We start from the raw sequence: 14775 nt of genomic DNA on the forward strand, positions 1-14775 counted from the left end.
GGAATTTCAAGCATACTGTAACTTTTATATATACACAAATATTAATAAATGTAGAAAAATATTGGTAGGACAAATTTTTTGTTGCACTAGGTTAAGAAGTTAATAGATTACAAATAAAATTTTATGCAAGGTCTTATTGTCTTCACATTAAAAAAAAGAAAAATATAATAAATTGATTCATCCTCAAGCACTTATTCGTGTGATATATTCCCTCCGCTTCAAAAATCATTTCCTAAGACACTCAGATGGTTTGGTTCTGCACTTAACTCAGGGGTCTGCTTAAGGGAACAGCAACTAGACCACTTTATTCCAAGCAGAACCCTGTTGCTCTCCCTCATCCCCTCTCCTAAGGCACAGAGTAAGTTAGGTGATCAGTTAGTCGGCCGTTTGGTTGCCGTCTGTCTTTCTCACTAGAACATACGCAGCATGAATGCGGGGACTTTGTTTTTTGTCACTGTCCCCCTAGTTCCTAGAATAGTACCTGATACGTAGATAGAAGCTGCTCAAAAAACATGCATCGAATTCGCAGGCCTGTGAACAATACTACAACAGCAAGGTTGAGACCGTGGCTTCAGAAGAGGGTCGCCCCGCATCAAAATTAACTAGAACACGCATAAACAGGTGAGCTTTTCTAGAAGAAAGTCTCCTTAGCATTTCCAAGGAGATTCCACCTAAAACAAAGAGGACCAGTAGCAACCTCATTTTTGCCAACGCCTACTGTTTTACTGGTTCCAACTGAGGGTTCTCCCTGCAGGACTAAATCGAAATTAGATTCTTCATAGCAACCCTCTCATTTTACAAAGGAGAAAAGGGAAGCTCAGTGAAATTACAAATAACCAGCTAGGCGGTGGAGGAACTGACTCAAATCTAGGCCTAGCTTCAAAGTCTAACTTGGACGTCACATCCTTGACCTTAAACGCATTGTCACCTTGAACTTTCCGCAGGAACTGCGAGTATCAGCTGAGTTTAAATATCATAACCCAGTAAGTTGGTAAATGGAAGAGATCTCTAAATGTGCCCCACTCAACAGCATTTAAGCAAAACACAAGAAACATTATTTCTAGAAACACATTTTGACCATAGCAACCAGATCCAAAAAGAGGCAATAGGAGGAGCCAGGGGTTCAAGTCCAAATTGTGCAGCTGCAGTGCCCCATAACCTCGGGGCATTTTCTGATATGCCTTGCCTTGTTCAACTATGCTTTCTTTGAAAAGCAGACGATTTAATAGATTTCTGAGGCCTCTAGATCTAAGAATGTAAACCAATAATCTTTTAGGCTGTCCTGTGTCCTTCTTTTCTGCCTCTGAGACAAAGAAGAGCTCAGTTGTTCTCTTTGTCAAAGAACGTCTAGAGTCTGATCAAGGACAACTGAAAGCGGGCATGCTAAGTCACTTCAGTCGTGCCTGACTCTTTGCAACCCCCTGGACTGCATCCCGCCAGGCTCCTCTGTCCACGGGATTTTGCAGGCAAGAATTCTGGAGTGGGTTGCCATTTCCTCCTCCAGGAGATCCTCCCGACCCAGGGATTGAACCCGCGTTTCCTGAGTCACCTGTGTTGCAGACCAATGCTTCACCTGCTGAGCCATCAGGGGAAGCCAAGCAAACCAACACCCACAGCCATCTTCCTTGCTTCTGCGGCACACAGACTACAGCACACATCCCCCACCTGGAGAACTGGTCTATACGCTGACTGCGTGGCCCCACCCCACCCAGCGCTTCTGGTTCAGTTGGCCTGGGTTGGGGCTCGAGACTCTGCATCCTTGACAAGTCCCCAAGCTGATGCTGATGTTTCATAAAACAAATGGGGTAGAACTGAGCTTGGCTAGAAGTAGGTGTCACCTGAGAAAATTGTGAGACAGGCCGACTGCCCTAGGAATGACCCTCATCTAGGCATTTACAGGGGAGCCGGTCTCAAGCATGAGACAGTAGGGAAGTAACAGCCTCTGGTTTAGCTCAGGTGAGCCCCAGGAGAGGACGCGAAGGCAATCAGCCCGACTTGCTGTGATACCCCTGCAGTGAGTAATCCAACAAATTGAGAAAGTTTCGGCACTTAACTTTCCTGGAGGCTCTCTCCGGGGCCAATTACTCTGGAGGACAGATAAGAAACACTAACAATTTGCAAAATTGTTAAAAACACCTTGAGGGAAGAAAGGTGTTTGTACTCTGGCGAGGCTCGCAGCCACCGGGGAAATCAGGGGGCACCGGCATGGCCTGGATAATGAACAGCTAAAGAGGAAGACACGGGCACTGGGGACCTGGTCCCTGCGGAAGGGTGCTAAGGGCTGGTGTGCTCAGTGAGCCTTAGAGAGGGAGCCTCTGAACCGGAGCAAAGCTGCAGGCGGATTTAATTTCCCGGGAGGCTCGGCGGCTGCGCTGTCATTACAGGAACTTTGTGTGGGACTGTGGGGCTCGGGGCCAGGCCGGATGCCACCTAATTAATGGAGTAACCACATGGCAGGAGGCGCGTTTACAGGAAACAATGGATGAAAGCAAACAGCCACCCCAAGAGGAGCTTCTGCTTAGTAACGGGCCTTTTTTGTCACTTGTCTCAATAAATATGCTTTAAGCGTGGCTTCATATCGATTACATAAAGTCATAAATGACCAATTCAGCCTTGTCTAGTTAGAAAGGGCCCAAGCCAAAAACAATGCAAGCTAGCTACCTTCAAGGCATTTCCTGGTTATCCTACGGACAGGGTACTTTTCTTCTGTATTTAACTCACGTCTCTTCTTGAAATATGTGTGCACTGGTGTCTGCTGTCAGGCACCTTCCCATCATAATTATCCACGGGCAGTATTCACTTGCTGACTCTTTCACCCAACACACCCTCAGACTTCTATGGCGACCAGTGCAATACAAATTGACCATGACTTAGACTAAACCTCAACGAAAAATGCTGTTTAACTAAAGTGCAGTCTGAACATGAAGGACCTAATGATTTGTGAAAAGCACGGAACAAGCTTCAGGGAGCAAGCAACTCACTACAACGCACTTCGCTAGTGGGCTTTATCAGCGATACTCTACCCAGGTCTGTCTTCAAATAGAGTGTCCCGTGTTTGTGCCAAGAAAGTAGAGAGACCCAACGGCAGAAGAGGGGCTCAGTCTCCATCAAGGGGCAGCTTCAATGGTGCAGAAGAAAACACGGAGCGTGCAGAAGTGAGACCTGAGTCTAAATCCCAGTTCTCTGATTTTCTAGCTGCATGACTTAAAAAAAAAGTGACTTTACCTCCCCGATGCTCAGTGCTTCCATCTAATATTTGGTAAAACTATTCTCCCCAAGTTGTGCTGGAGATTAAATGAGTAATAGTCGGGAATATACATAGGGCTTCCCAGGGGGCACTAGTGGTAAAGCAGCTGCCTGCCAGTGCAGGAGGCATAAGAGATAGGGGTTTGACCCCTGGGTCAGGTTCCATCCCTAGAAGGGGGCATAGCAACCCACTTCAGTATTCTTGCCTGGAGAATTCCATGAGCAAATGAGCCTGGAGGGCTGGAGTCCCTGGCAGCACAAAGAGCTGGACCCGACTGAAGCAACTTAGCACACATACATGTTAACCTGCCTGATATTTACGACCTGGCCTCCAGGAGAACTAGCATACCATGGGGCTTCACATCCTCTTGGATCATCACTATCACAATAGGTTAAGAATTATTTAAAACAGAAAGATTCATGGGGAAAAGAGAAAAGGGAAGACCACGCCACAGGTGAACTCTCAAAATCGTCTAAAATTTAAAGTGGGTGTTAGAGTGGCACCTAGCTTGGCAGAAACAAAACTAAACCAACAAACAACAACAATAACATAAACCTGAAACCTAGATAATTAAAGAGGGAGATGCTGGTAAAACTGAAGCCCTCCGGGGGCTTCCTGGGCCAGCGGTTAACACTCTGCGCTTCCGCTGCAGGGGACATGGGTCTGGTCCCTACTCAGGGAACGAAGATCCCACATTCCTCATGCTGAGTAACACAGCCAAAAAAACCCTCAACCATCCTGAGCTCCAAAACATCAAAGGGGCTCAGGCTCGGATTATTTTAAACTCATAAAATAGTCTTCAAGGCTGTGAGCAGGATTGGTTGAAAGTCTGAAGAACTGTCAGAAAATCAGATTCCCCATCTGAACTGTAAGATGCAATGATTATTCTGTAAATAATAATTTACAGAATTTATTTCTGTAAATAACAATAATTTACAATTATATAAATAATAATAATAATTTCTATAAATAATAATTACAGAAATGATTATTTCTGTAAATTTCAAGTCAGAGGGTCTCAATGTTCAGGGATATTGGACATGTACTATAAGAAAAGAAGTCAAGCTTTCTACTAAAAGTATTAGTCACTCAGCCATGTCCAACTCTTTGCAACTCTATGGATGATAGCCCATCAGGCTCCTCTGTCCACGGATTCTCTTGGCAAGAACACTGAAGTGGGTTGCCGTTCCCTTCTCCAGGGGATCTTCCTGACCCAGGGATCGAACCTGGGTCTCCTGCATTGCAGGCAGAGCCACAAGGCAGCTCAAAGCCATTACCATCTGAGCCACCAGGGAAGCCTGACGGAATTAAAGTTTTACGTTTTTTAGTAAAAAATGGGAATTAAATAAAAATTGTCATACTGAACGGTAAAAACCCCATCCCCTAATCCCTTTTACTAATTTTTGTAAAGCTGACAGAGAGCACAACTCTTTGGTAAAATTTATTCAAGACAGAAGACCTAAAATATTAACATTTAAGGGTCCTGCAGCACCCTACCTGAGTACCGGCCCACCAGTCAACACGTTCTGCCTCACCCACAGAGCTTCCAGTTAGCATTAAAGTGTTTCATTCATTCTTAAGTAAAGAATGGGCAAGAAAGGTCAGCAGCACTTGGTGAAGACCAATGCAACGGGATAGAGGGTATCAAGATGTGATAGACGTCAAAGTTCAAAGTGTGCGGCAAGACGTCCCTCAAAGTAGACAGCTATGGACTGTCTGCACAAATCTTGGACTCTTCCCTTACACCTAGGATATAAAACAGGTAAAGAGAAAGGATCTTTTCCGTGATGCTGGGAAAGACTGAAGGCAAGAGGAGAAGGGGAGATGGAGGATGAGATGGTTGGATGGCATCACCGACTCAATAGACATGAGTTTGAGCAAGTTCCAGGAGATGGCGCAGGACAGGGAAGCCTGGCGTGCTGCAGTCCACGGGGTCGCCAAGAGTGGGCCATGAGTGAGCCTCTGAACAACAGCAAAGAGAAAGGGAGGCTGAGACAGGGATTTCTCTGAGAAAGCTGGGCTATGCCTGCTTCACCACCATCGCCAAGAGGCATGAGGCATGGTCCCGGGGACCCTCAAGTCAAGAGAGCGACTGCAACAGGACCACTCTGAGAGCTGGCCATGGGTGCCCTTCCCATACAGTTGATGGAATTTGACTCCTCCCCGGAAAAGATCCACAGGTGAGAGTCTGGTTAAACGGCCTACGGCCGCTGAATAGAGAGAGGAACCTGAAATTAAGTGCAGTCATTCTAGCCAGCTTCCCTGGTGGCTCAGACAATAAAGCGTCTGCCTGCAACACGGGAGACCCAGGTTCAATCCCTGGGTCAGGAAGATCCCCTGGAGAAGGAAATGCAACCCACTCCAGTACTCTTGCTTGGAGAATCTCATGGACAGAGAAGCCTGGCAAGCTACAGTCCACGGGGTCACAAAAGAGTCAGACACGACTTAGCAACTAAACAACAGCAAAAAGAAAGTCAGAGTTAAATATACACCAAGCCCAGAGAGTTCAAAGCAAATTAGACAACTTAGAACTTTTCTGCCCTCCAAGCTAAACCCTTCCACCCCTATTTCTACCCTGGAGGGGTCAGCTATGGAGATTAGCAGTGGGTGTGAGAATAAAAGCAAGAAAGGACCAATGACCTGGCCTTCTGCAGCTTAAAGGCCCCACCAGGGGAGAGAGTAGCTGTCACTTTAAATAAGTTGGAAGCTTTAGTTATTATACAGAATGAATTACCTAAGGATTTAGACTTGTGTTTTGTGTCTTAAATTTACTTTTCTATTTAGAGTAAGTCATTAAGAATAATCAAAAAAGGCATAAGACCGCCTCAAATTTTTATTTAGAAGACAACTTTCCCTGTGAATTAATTCTAAAAGGACAAGAAAAAGAAGCTTTCTGATTTCATACATGAGTTATATTGGTTCAAAACAAACATAAAAAGAAGAAGTCAGAAAAAAAAATCAAGACAATGCAAAAAACAGAAGGGAGTAAAAAGCCTGCAACAGGGGCAAAACAGGTCCCACAGAAAGGGTCAGGAACAAGAACAAAAGCTTAATAAAAAACTTCAGCCACGGAGGCAGGAAGGCAGTGAAGCAGTGTCTTCAGAATGGCGAGGGACAGCTTCTGCCTGCTCCTGTCTACTTAAGGTAGACGAGATATTTTCAGATGCTCAAGGTTTCAAAGCTTTTACCAGGAGCTACTGGAGGGTGTGCTCCACCAAAATAAAAGCAATAATACACATTCAAAGATGGAGGAAAGGATTTAGCATAAGGGATTCCTGAGATAAAGTATTGCTTCTCAGCAGGCAGGCTGGAACAGAAGGATGAAAGTCTCCTGGACAGATGTCTCCAGGAAAAAAAAAGACAGAAACGAACAGAACTGACGTATTACCAGAAGCGGTTGACAATTTTTGAGAGGGATTTCGCAGCTCTGTCAGATAAATTAGTGATAATTACAATGAGAATTAAGCTAATGAAAAAGGGATCCAGATGTTAATTTCAGGAAATAACACGTGTGTATGAAAAGGACACCACGAGAACGATCGTCATCTTCATTGTCAGTCTTCATGTGCCAGGCACTGTTGCAAACACATTGATATTGTCTCTTAAAATCCTCATAGTGACCCTGTACAGTAAGCATTATCATTTTTTCTTACTAAAAAAAAAAAAAACAACAACAATCTTCTTGGCCGTGCCACATGGCCACGTGAGAGCTTAGATTCCCAACCAGGAATCAAACCCATGCTCCTGCATTGGAAGCGCAGAGTCTTAACCACTGGACCACGAGGGAGGTTCTAAAGCAAGCATTATTATCAGGTCCATTTTACTCATGAGGAAAGTGAGCTCCAAAGATAACTTGAACATCATATGGCTAATAAATGCCACAGCCCAGATTTGAACCAGGCAGATGAACCCCCAGATCTACACTGTACTATATCACAGTTTGCTACACGACTCAACTGTGAGCGATATACATGTGACTGCCAACATGTACACACTGAATACTGATCTGATTTATAATTCTGAGTTACAATTATAATTATAACTGTGAGAATAGGGGAGGGGAATGATGTTGGGGGTGGGGGGAGGAGTAATAACATTTCTAAATCCTTATCTCTCTTGGCAGAAAGTTAACACGTAATGCCTAAAATTGGACAAAAAAATCCATATAGAGGAATATACGGTTTAAAATATACAAGTAAATAATGTGCTGTGCTTAGTTGCTCAGTCGTGTCCGACTCTTTGCAACCCCACGGGCTGTAGCCCGCCAGGCTCCTCTGTCCATGGGATTCTCCAGGCAAGAATACTGGAGTGGGCTGCCATGCCCTCCTCCAGGGGATCTTCCCGATCCAGGAATGGAACCTGCGTCTCCGGCAGGGCATCAGCAGGCAGGTTCTTTACCACTAGCGCCACCTGGAAAGCCCCACAAGTAAATAATAGAAGAAGCTAAAATATTTAGAGAGGAGAACTGGACTTGGGGGTGGAAAAAGGAAAAGCAAAGGAGTGTTCTTTTTTAATATTACTCGGCGTAGTATCTCCATTTTAAACTATGCATTTGTATGACTTTGATTTAAAATTTTCATTTAAGCAAAAGGTATCAATGTCAGATCAGGCAGGAAAGGGATGGCGTTTGGTACCGAAATGGGCACCCGGGGGGTCGAGGCAGGAACCAGGCCCAGCAGAGAAGATCAGGGAAAGCCCTGCTGGTCCTCTTGTAACCGCCCGGGCCGTACCTTCTTCACCGAACACCTCTCCACAGTGAGCGCAGAAGAAGTGCTCCGGGTGCCAGGTTTGATCCATGGCCGTCAGCACTTTCTGGAAAAGCAACGGAGAGCGATTAGGAGGCTGCAGAGCCGTAACACACGAGCCGGGCTAGAACAAAACGTGCGTGAAGGCGCGGGCCGCGGGCTCACTCACGTCCAGGATGGGGGCGGCGCAGTACGCGCAGCGCGGGGAGAAGAGGCGGTGGTAGTCCTCAGAGCAGTAGGCCAGGCCGCTCCGCTCGAAGAAGGGGCTGGAGCCGATCTCCGCTTTGCAGTGGGTGCACACGAAGTGCTCGGGATGCCACGCCTGCCCCAGCGCGTGGATCACCTGCAGCGCGAAGCAAAGCTGGGCGTGGGGGCGCGGGCACTCGGGGTCCACAGTGTGCGCGACCCTGGGGCGTGCTCTTCCAGCAGCATCCATGGAAACGACACCCCCTGCAGCTAGGCCACACGGAGGCCAAGACCTCGGGTGCGCTCACGCGGCCTGCGGTCCATGGGTATGTGTGTGTGTGTGAGTCGCTCAGTCGTGTCCGACTCTTTGCGACCCCATGGACTGCAGCCCGCCAGGCTCCTCTGTCCCTGGGATTCTCCAGGCAAGAGTACTGGAGTGGGCTGCCATTCCCTTCTCCACCTGTGGTCCATACTTCACGGATAATGGCACGCTGTCGGCTTTCCTGACTTAATAAATGCTCATTCCGCTATACTGCCCCAGAAAATTACAGACACGGAATAGAGCTTAGCGGTGATGGACGACACGCTTGGCCTGAAAGGGATCCTGGGAACAGGAGAAGACCAATGACAGTTTTTATTCCTCTGATCTGGACACCTCATCTCACACCCTGTGGAAAGTCAGGTCTCAAGGCCCTTTATAATGCCATGGATGAAGGATGGTGCCCAAGCAGGAATTTGTGGTCATGCTATGACGCTGGGATCGGCTGAATAATCAGTCACTTTGCCCTGGGAAGATTTGAACCAAGGGAGCAGAGGGAAAATTATTCTCCATAAGGCAGTAGAGGAAAACGGTTACCAGCTCGAACTCTCAGGCCAGAATCTCCTGGATTTGGATCTTACGTCAACCTCTTACTAGACTTTGGACATGTCAATTAATGGCCCTGGGCCCTCAGTTTCCTCATCTTTACAAAGAGCTTGTAACCACTGAAGGGCTGTGTGTATGTGTGTGTGCCCTCAGTCACTCAGTCGTGTCTGACTCTTTGTGACCCCATGGACTGTAGCCCGCCAGCCTCCTCTGTCCATGGGATTCTCCAGGCAAGAACACTGGAGTGGGCTGCCATGCCTTCCTCCAGGGGATCTTCTTGATTCAGGATTGAAGGGATAATGCAACCATTAAATAAAAGAAGACTCGTACAGTGCTTAGTTCCGCACCCGGAGCACTGGGAAGGGTCGGTAAGTATTACTGAATTGTCCTAGGTCATAAGAAGAAAGAGCAGTCCTTGGAGGGTGGAGACCGACACACACACAGACATGGATGGCCATGGCACCAGTGTCCTGGCCCGTCCCACCTTCCCAGCGATCGGCTTCTGGCAGGAGGCACAGTGGCCCTTGGGTACTGTGGCAATTCCCAGGTTCTGCAAGTCCTGCTCCAAGCCCCCCAGCATGGAGTCCAGGGAGGCCTTGTGATCCTGCTTGTCGGATACGGGTTTCTTGCTGGCATCTGCTTTTGCTGCAACCTGTACCAAGAAGAGAACCACAAAGAGAGTTATCCTCTGGCATCTTCTGCACGGCCTCGTAGTCTTTCCCTGAACTTCCTCCAAGGCACTGGAAGAATTAAACATTGCAACACCAAAAAAAAAAAAAAATGCTTTCACCTGCCTTTCATTCTAAGTCCCTCAGGCTGAATGAGCTCTGGCTAGTCTTCCTGTTTGCAGATTTCTTCTGGCAGTTGGAAACTGAACGTAGGAAGATGACGCCTTATCTAGTATGATGACTGCAGGTCAACAATTCATCTTTTTATTCATTTATGTTGCCATGTTTATTGGGCAGCTGGTTTGTGCCACTCACTGCTCTAGGCTCGCGGTGCAGAGCAATTCTCAAGACTAACCTAGTGTCTGCCCTCATGGAATTTATTTTCTCTGAGTAACAGACAGTAAGCAATTAAAGAAATAATAGATGTCAGGTTAGAGATATGGATTATATATTGAAACAAAAGACAGAGAGTGGGATGGTGAGGAAGAATGGATTCAGATGAGGGCAATCAGAGAAGGCTAAGGAGCTGATACCTGAGCAGATATTTGAGTGATTTACTGAGACACAGAAATATTGACAATTGTGAGAACAGCATTCTATAGGGAAGGAAGGCCCAGAGGAATGAGATAGACATAAAAAGTAAAAAGAGGTCAGTAGGCTAGAACAGAGGGAGTGAGGATGAGTGAGGCAGGAGAAAACAATGGAAAAAGAGGCGATGATCACACAGAGCCCGCAGGATAAAGCTTTGGTTTTATTAACAAAAATAAATAATTGTTATTATTTAATAAAGCTCCAGTTTTATTCCAAGGGTGAGGGAACCATCAGGGCACTTCAAGCATGAGAGGGAAAGAATCTGAGTCACAAGATCCCTGCGGTAGCTGAGTGAGGAATTAATTAGGTGTGGACAAAGCAAGAGGAATCAGAGGCGCTCGTTAGGCAGGAGACTTTCAAAACAGCTGGGATCAGAGATGACTTGGGCCAGTGATGGTGGAGAAGGTGGTCAGAGGTGGTCAGATAAAACTTGGTGACGGGTTGGATTTATTAAAGAGAAGCTCCAATGCAGCTGTGATAAAATATTCAAAGGGAAGACTTCAAACGACAGAACAGTTGCCCAACTCGTCTCTCTCAACTCCCAGTTTCCAGAGTACCGCAGCTTCCGGGCCAGAGGGCTGCAGCGCTTCTGCACGGCCTCCAGCGCCGAAGCCGCAGCATCAGATGGTCGCTTCGGTTCCCATCCACGCCCCCACTTCACCTTTCCGATTTAATCTTTGATTACTCAGTAAAAAGCCCCCATTGTGTAAAGCCAGCCAGGCTCCTAGCAGTCTCCCAAGAAAGCGATCGGTTCCGCTTTGCCTTCAGGCCTCTGCCTGGGACAACCTCCCGCTATCTCACTAAGCCAAAATGCTCATTTCCCTTCAAGAAACTTAGCATTTGACACACTTCCTTCCTCTCCTATTATATAATGTTAGTTAATGCTCAAGAGATTCGTGTTCTAAAGGTTAACATCGAAAAGGCCTGAAAGTAACTAAGCAAACCACAGCAATGTGTCTGTGTCTATATATACAATTGCATCTATTTGCTGGTATATTTCAGAGTGCTTCTGGAAGGATTATGTGGAAATAGAAAACACTGAATACCTCCAGGGGGCAGAACTGGATGCTGGGAATTCTTCACTGTACACTGTTGTGCTCTGGATTTTTGAATAGTGTAAAGGTATGGCTAATTCAAAACACAAACATAAATTTTTAAGTGTAAATAAACTAAGACACACGATAAATCAATTTTAAACCATCACACAATTAAAACTGCTAATGTAGTTTGTTTTTGTTTTTTTTTCCCCTAGTATTTTCAGGTATGGGCTTCCCTGGTGGCTCAGTGGTAGAGAATCCGCCTGCTGCTTCAGGAGATGCAGGTTCCATTCTGGAGTCGGGAAGATCCCCTGGAGAAGGAAATAGCAACGCACTCCAGTATTCTTGCCTGGAAAATCCCAAGGACAAAGGCTCCTGGTGGGCTATAGTCCATGGGGTTGTAAAATAGTTGGCATGATTTAGCAACTAAACAACAATTTTCAGATAGACAGTGCGATGAGGAATGCGCTCAGCTTTATTGCAAATACTAACAAAACTTGTTTCTAATATTTATTCATTGTCTTTCTAATAATATGCATTATTCATAATGCATCAGAAACAGCACTGGAAAGCCAAAGGTGAGCCACAGAGATGATTCCTGCCCTTCAAATCACACACATTTTTGTACACTGCCTTGAAATTACTTCATAGTCACTTCAAGTGTGCATGTCAAATACCCCAACCAATTCAGAATGGTTGGATTCTCTACCTTAAGAATTCTAGCTCAATATTCTGTGATAACCTGAATGGGAAAAGAATTTGGAAAAGGATACGTGTGTGTACGGAACTGAATCACTTTGCTGCGCACCTGAAATCACCACCGTGTTGGCCAACTATGGCGGTGGCGGTGGTTTAGTCGCTCAGTCGTGTCCAACTCTTGCGACCCCGTGGACTGCAGCCCGCCAGGCTCCTCTGCCCATGGGATCCTCCAGGCAAGAACACTGGAGTGGGCTCTTCCTGACGCAGGGATCAAAGCCAGGTCTCCCGCCTTGCAGGCGTATCTTTACCAACTGAGCCGCCAGGGAAGCCCAGAGGCTAGGCCAAGAGGGGTGGGTTTTCTCTCTGTAAGAGTTCAGGACTCATCCTTCCTTCCAAAGCCACGCTTGCTCTCCCTTGCTATGCTCCAGCTTGCCGTGGGTCTCCTCTAACTCAGGGAGGCCTCTTTAACAGCCCTTCCACACTTTATCCAGCTTTAGTGGCAAACAGTCTATCTTTTAGTCTAATAAATGTCACCTAGTCTTATGTCTCATTTTATCAAGCACACTCCAAGCCCCTTGAAATTAGAACCTGTATCACAGTCTTTTATATCCAGATAAGACGTCTGAAAAAACCCAACACAAATAAACTTAAACACAAAACAGAAATAAACCCATAGACTAAAAAAAAGAAAGTATGGTCACCACGGGGGTAAAAGTCTTCCCAGGTGGCGCTAATGACAAAGAACTGCCTGCCACTGCAGAAAATGTAAGAGATAAGGGTTCAATCCCTGGGTCGGGAAGATCCCTGGAGGAGGAAATGACAAGCACTCCAGTCTTCTGGCCTGGAGAATCCCGTGGACAGAGGAGCCCGGTGGGCTACGGTCCATGGAGTCGCAGAGAGTCGGACACGACTGAAGCTGCTTAGCACACTTGGGGGTAAAGGGCGGGAGGGATAAGTTAGGAGTTTGAGATTAGCATGGACACATTACTATACATAAAACAGATAACCAGCAGGCACCTCCCACTGCCCGGCACAGGGAACCGTGCTCAGTAGTTTGGAATAACCTCTAACAGAAAGAAGTCAGATATAGAGATGGAGATACAGAACTGAACCGTCCTGCTGAACACCAGAAACAAAGGCAACACGCTGCAAGTCAGCTACACTTCAGTGAGCTCATCCTCTGAGCCAGACTGAGCCCGGCAGGATCAGTGAGGGCTTGGGAGAGTTTCTACAGCGGGCGGGCGGGGCGGAGGCCCCCGCGAGAAGCCCGCGGGCTGCGCCACAGGGCCGCGCTCACCTGACGCTGCGTCTCACACAGCTGGGCCATCAGCTCATCCAGCTGTGAGGCTGCTGAGGTTTTAGAAGCTGGTGGCGATTTCTTTGGGTCTGGAATCTCACTGTAAGGAGGAAAGAAAAAAATCAAACTAACACACCAAAACTCAAATAAGCATTAGACCGTGCCTAAAATACCAGAAAATGCAGTTCTAACTATTAGCCCTGTGCATGCGCGCTAAGTCGCTTCGGTCATCTCTGCTTCTTTGCGAACCACGGACTGCGGCCCGCCAGGCTCCTCCGTCCATGGATTCTCCAGGCGAGAACACTGGAGTGGGCTGCCATGCCCTCCTCCAGGGGGTCTTCCCGACCCAGGGATGGACCTGCTCCTCTTATGTCTCCCGAATTGGCAGGTGGGTTCTTTCCCACCGTGCCACCTGGTTAGACCCGCTAACCCCTTAGATATGATCGAGACTAGACCAACTCAGCAATTTTACTTCCGAGACTCTATCCTACAGAAAAATTGGACATATCTATGAAGATACATGCACCAAGACATGCCTTGAAACACAAAAGCAGTATAGTTTTATGAGCAAATTAAAATTAAATGGAGATACAGTCAAATAAATTATGGTCCACCCACACTATAAAATACCCTGTGGCTGCTAAAAAAAAAAAAAAAAACAGTCAACAGATTTATATGAGCTAAGGAAGACTTCTAATTTATACTGCTAACTTAAAAAAACAAGGCCCAGAACAATATGAAAACTATCCTTCCACTGACATCATTTTAGAAACACTGTTACATAAGTCTGAAGCTCACACACAAAGATCTGTAAGAAGACAGACCGGACACCAACCTGTTGAGCTGGTAAGTAGGTGGTGGGAGGAGAGACGCTGCTGGAGGTGGTCTCACAGTTTACCCTGGATATAACCAGTTTGTCTGACTTTTTTTGGTTTGCGTTGGGCTGTGCTGTGAGCCTTGTGGAATCTTAGTTCTGTGACCAGGGACTGAACCTCGGCCCAGCAGTGAAAGCACGGAGTCCTAAGCACTGGACAGCCAGGGAATTTTCTGCCTTGATTTTTTTTTTTTAAAAGACTATTTTTCAGAGCAGTTTTAGGTGTATACACAATAGTAAGCAGAAGATACCTCTTTGACTTTTTACATACATGAGTTCATAAAATAATTGTGTGTATGAAGTTATATTTTCAAAACAAAGGTCAGCCATACTAGGAAAGAGACACTGACAGAAACAGACGGCAGGACCGGCAGGCTGGGCCTCAACAGTGCGGTTCTCACGTACGCGTGTAGCTTAGATGCACACGCGCGTTCATCAACTGTGATTCCATTAAATAACTTTCAGGATACTACAATAACATAGTCACAATATTGCGATTCCTATGAAAAACTATGTTCAGTATAAAATGAGCAATGTTGAATGTACAACATTTTAAAATTGAAGAG

The 14775-nt window shown here is 46.4% G+C and overlaps 1 protein-coding gene across 3 annotated transcripts in view; it reads right to left on the reverse strand.

Moving 5' to 3' along the window:
- Nucleotides 1-14775, reverse strand: part of LPXN (leupaxin) — a 42227-nt gene that overhangs the window by 5782 nt on the left and 21670 nt on the right. For all 3 annotated transcript variants that reach the window (XM_060400152.1, XM_060400151.1, XM_004016492.6), the window contains 4 exons: nucleotides 13336-13435; nucleotides 9528-9695; nucleotides 8162-8335; nucleotides 7978-8059 (listed from right to left, as the gene is read on the reverse strand). In XM_060400152.1, the coding sequence (XP_060256135.1) occupies nucleotides 7978-8059; nucleotides 8162-8335; nucleotides 9528-9695; nucleotides 13336-13435 (524 nt within the window). The remainder of the gene's footprint in view (nucleotides 1-7977; nucleotides 8060-8161; nucleotides 8336-9527; nucleotides 9696-13335; nucleotides 13436-14775) is intronic.

The sequence above is a fragment of the Ovis aries genome, chromosome 15 (assembly GCF_016772045.2).
Source record: "Ovis aries strain OAR_USU_Benz2616 breed Rambouillet chromosome 15, ARS-UI_Ramb_v3.0, whole genome shotgun sequence".
NCBI classification, from domain to species: domain Eukaryota; kingdom Metazoa; phylum Chordata; class Mammalia; order Artiodactyla; family Bovidae; genus Ovis; species Ovis aries.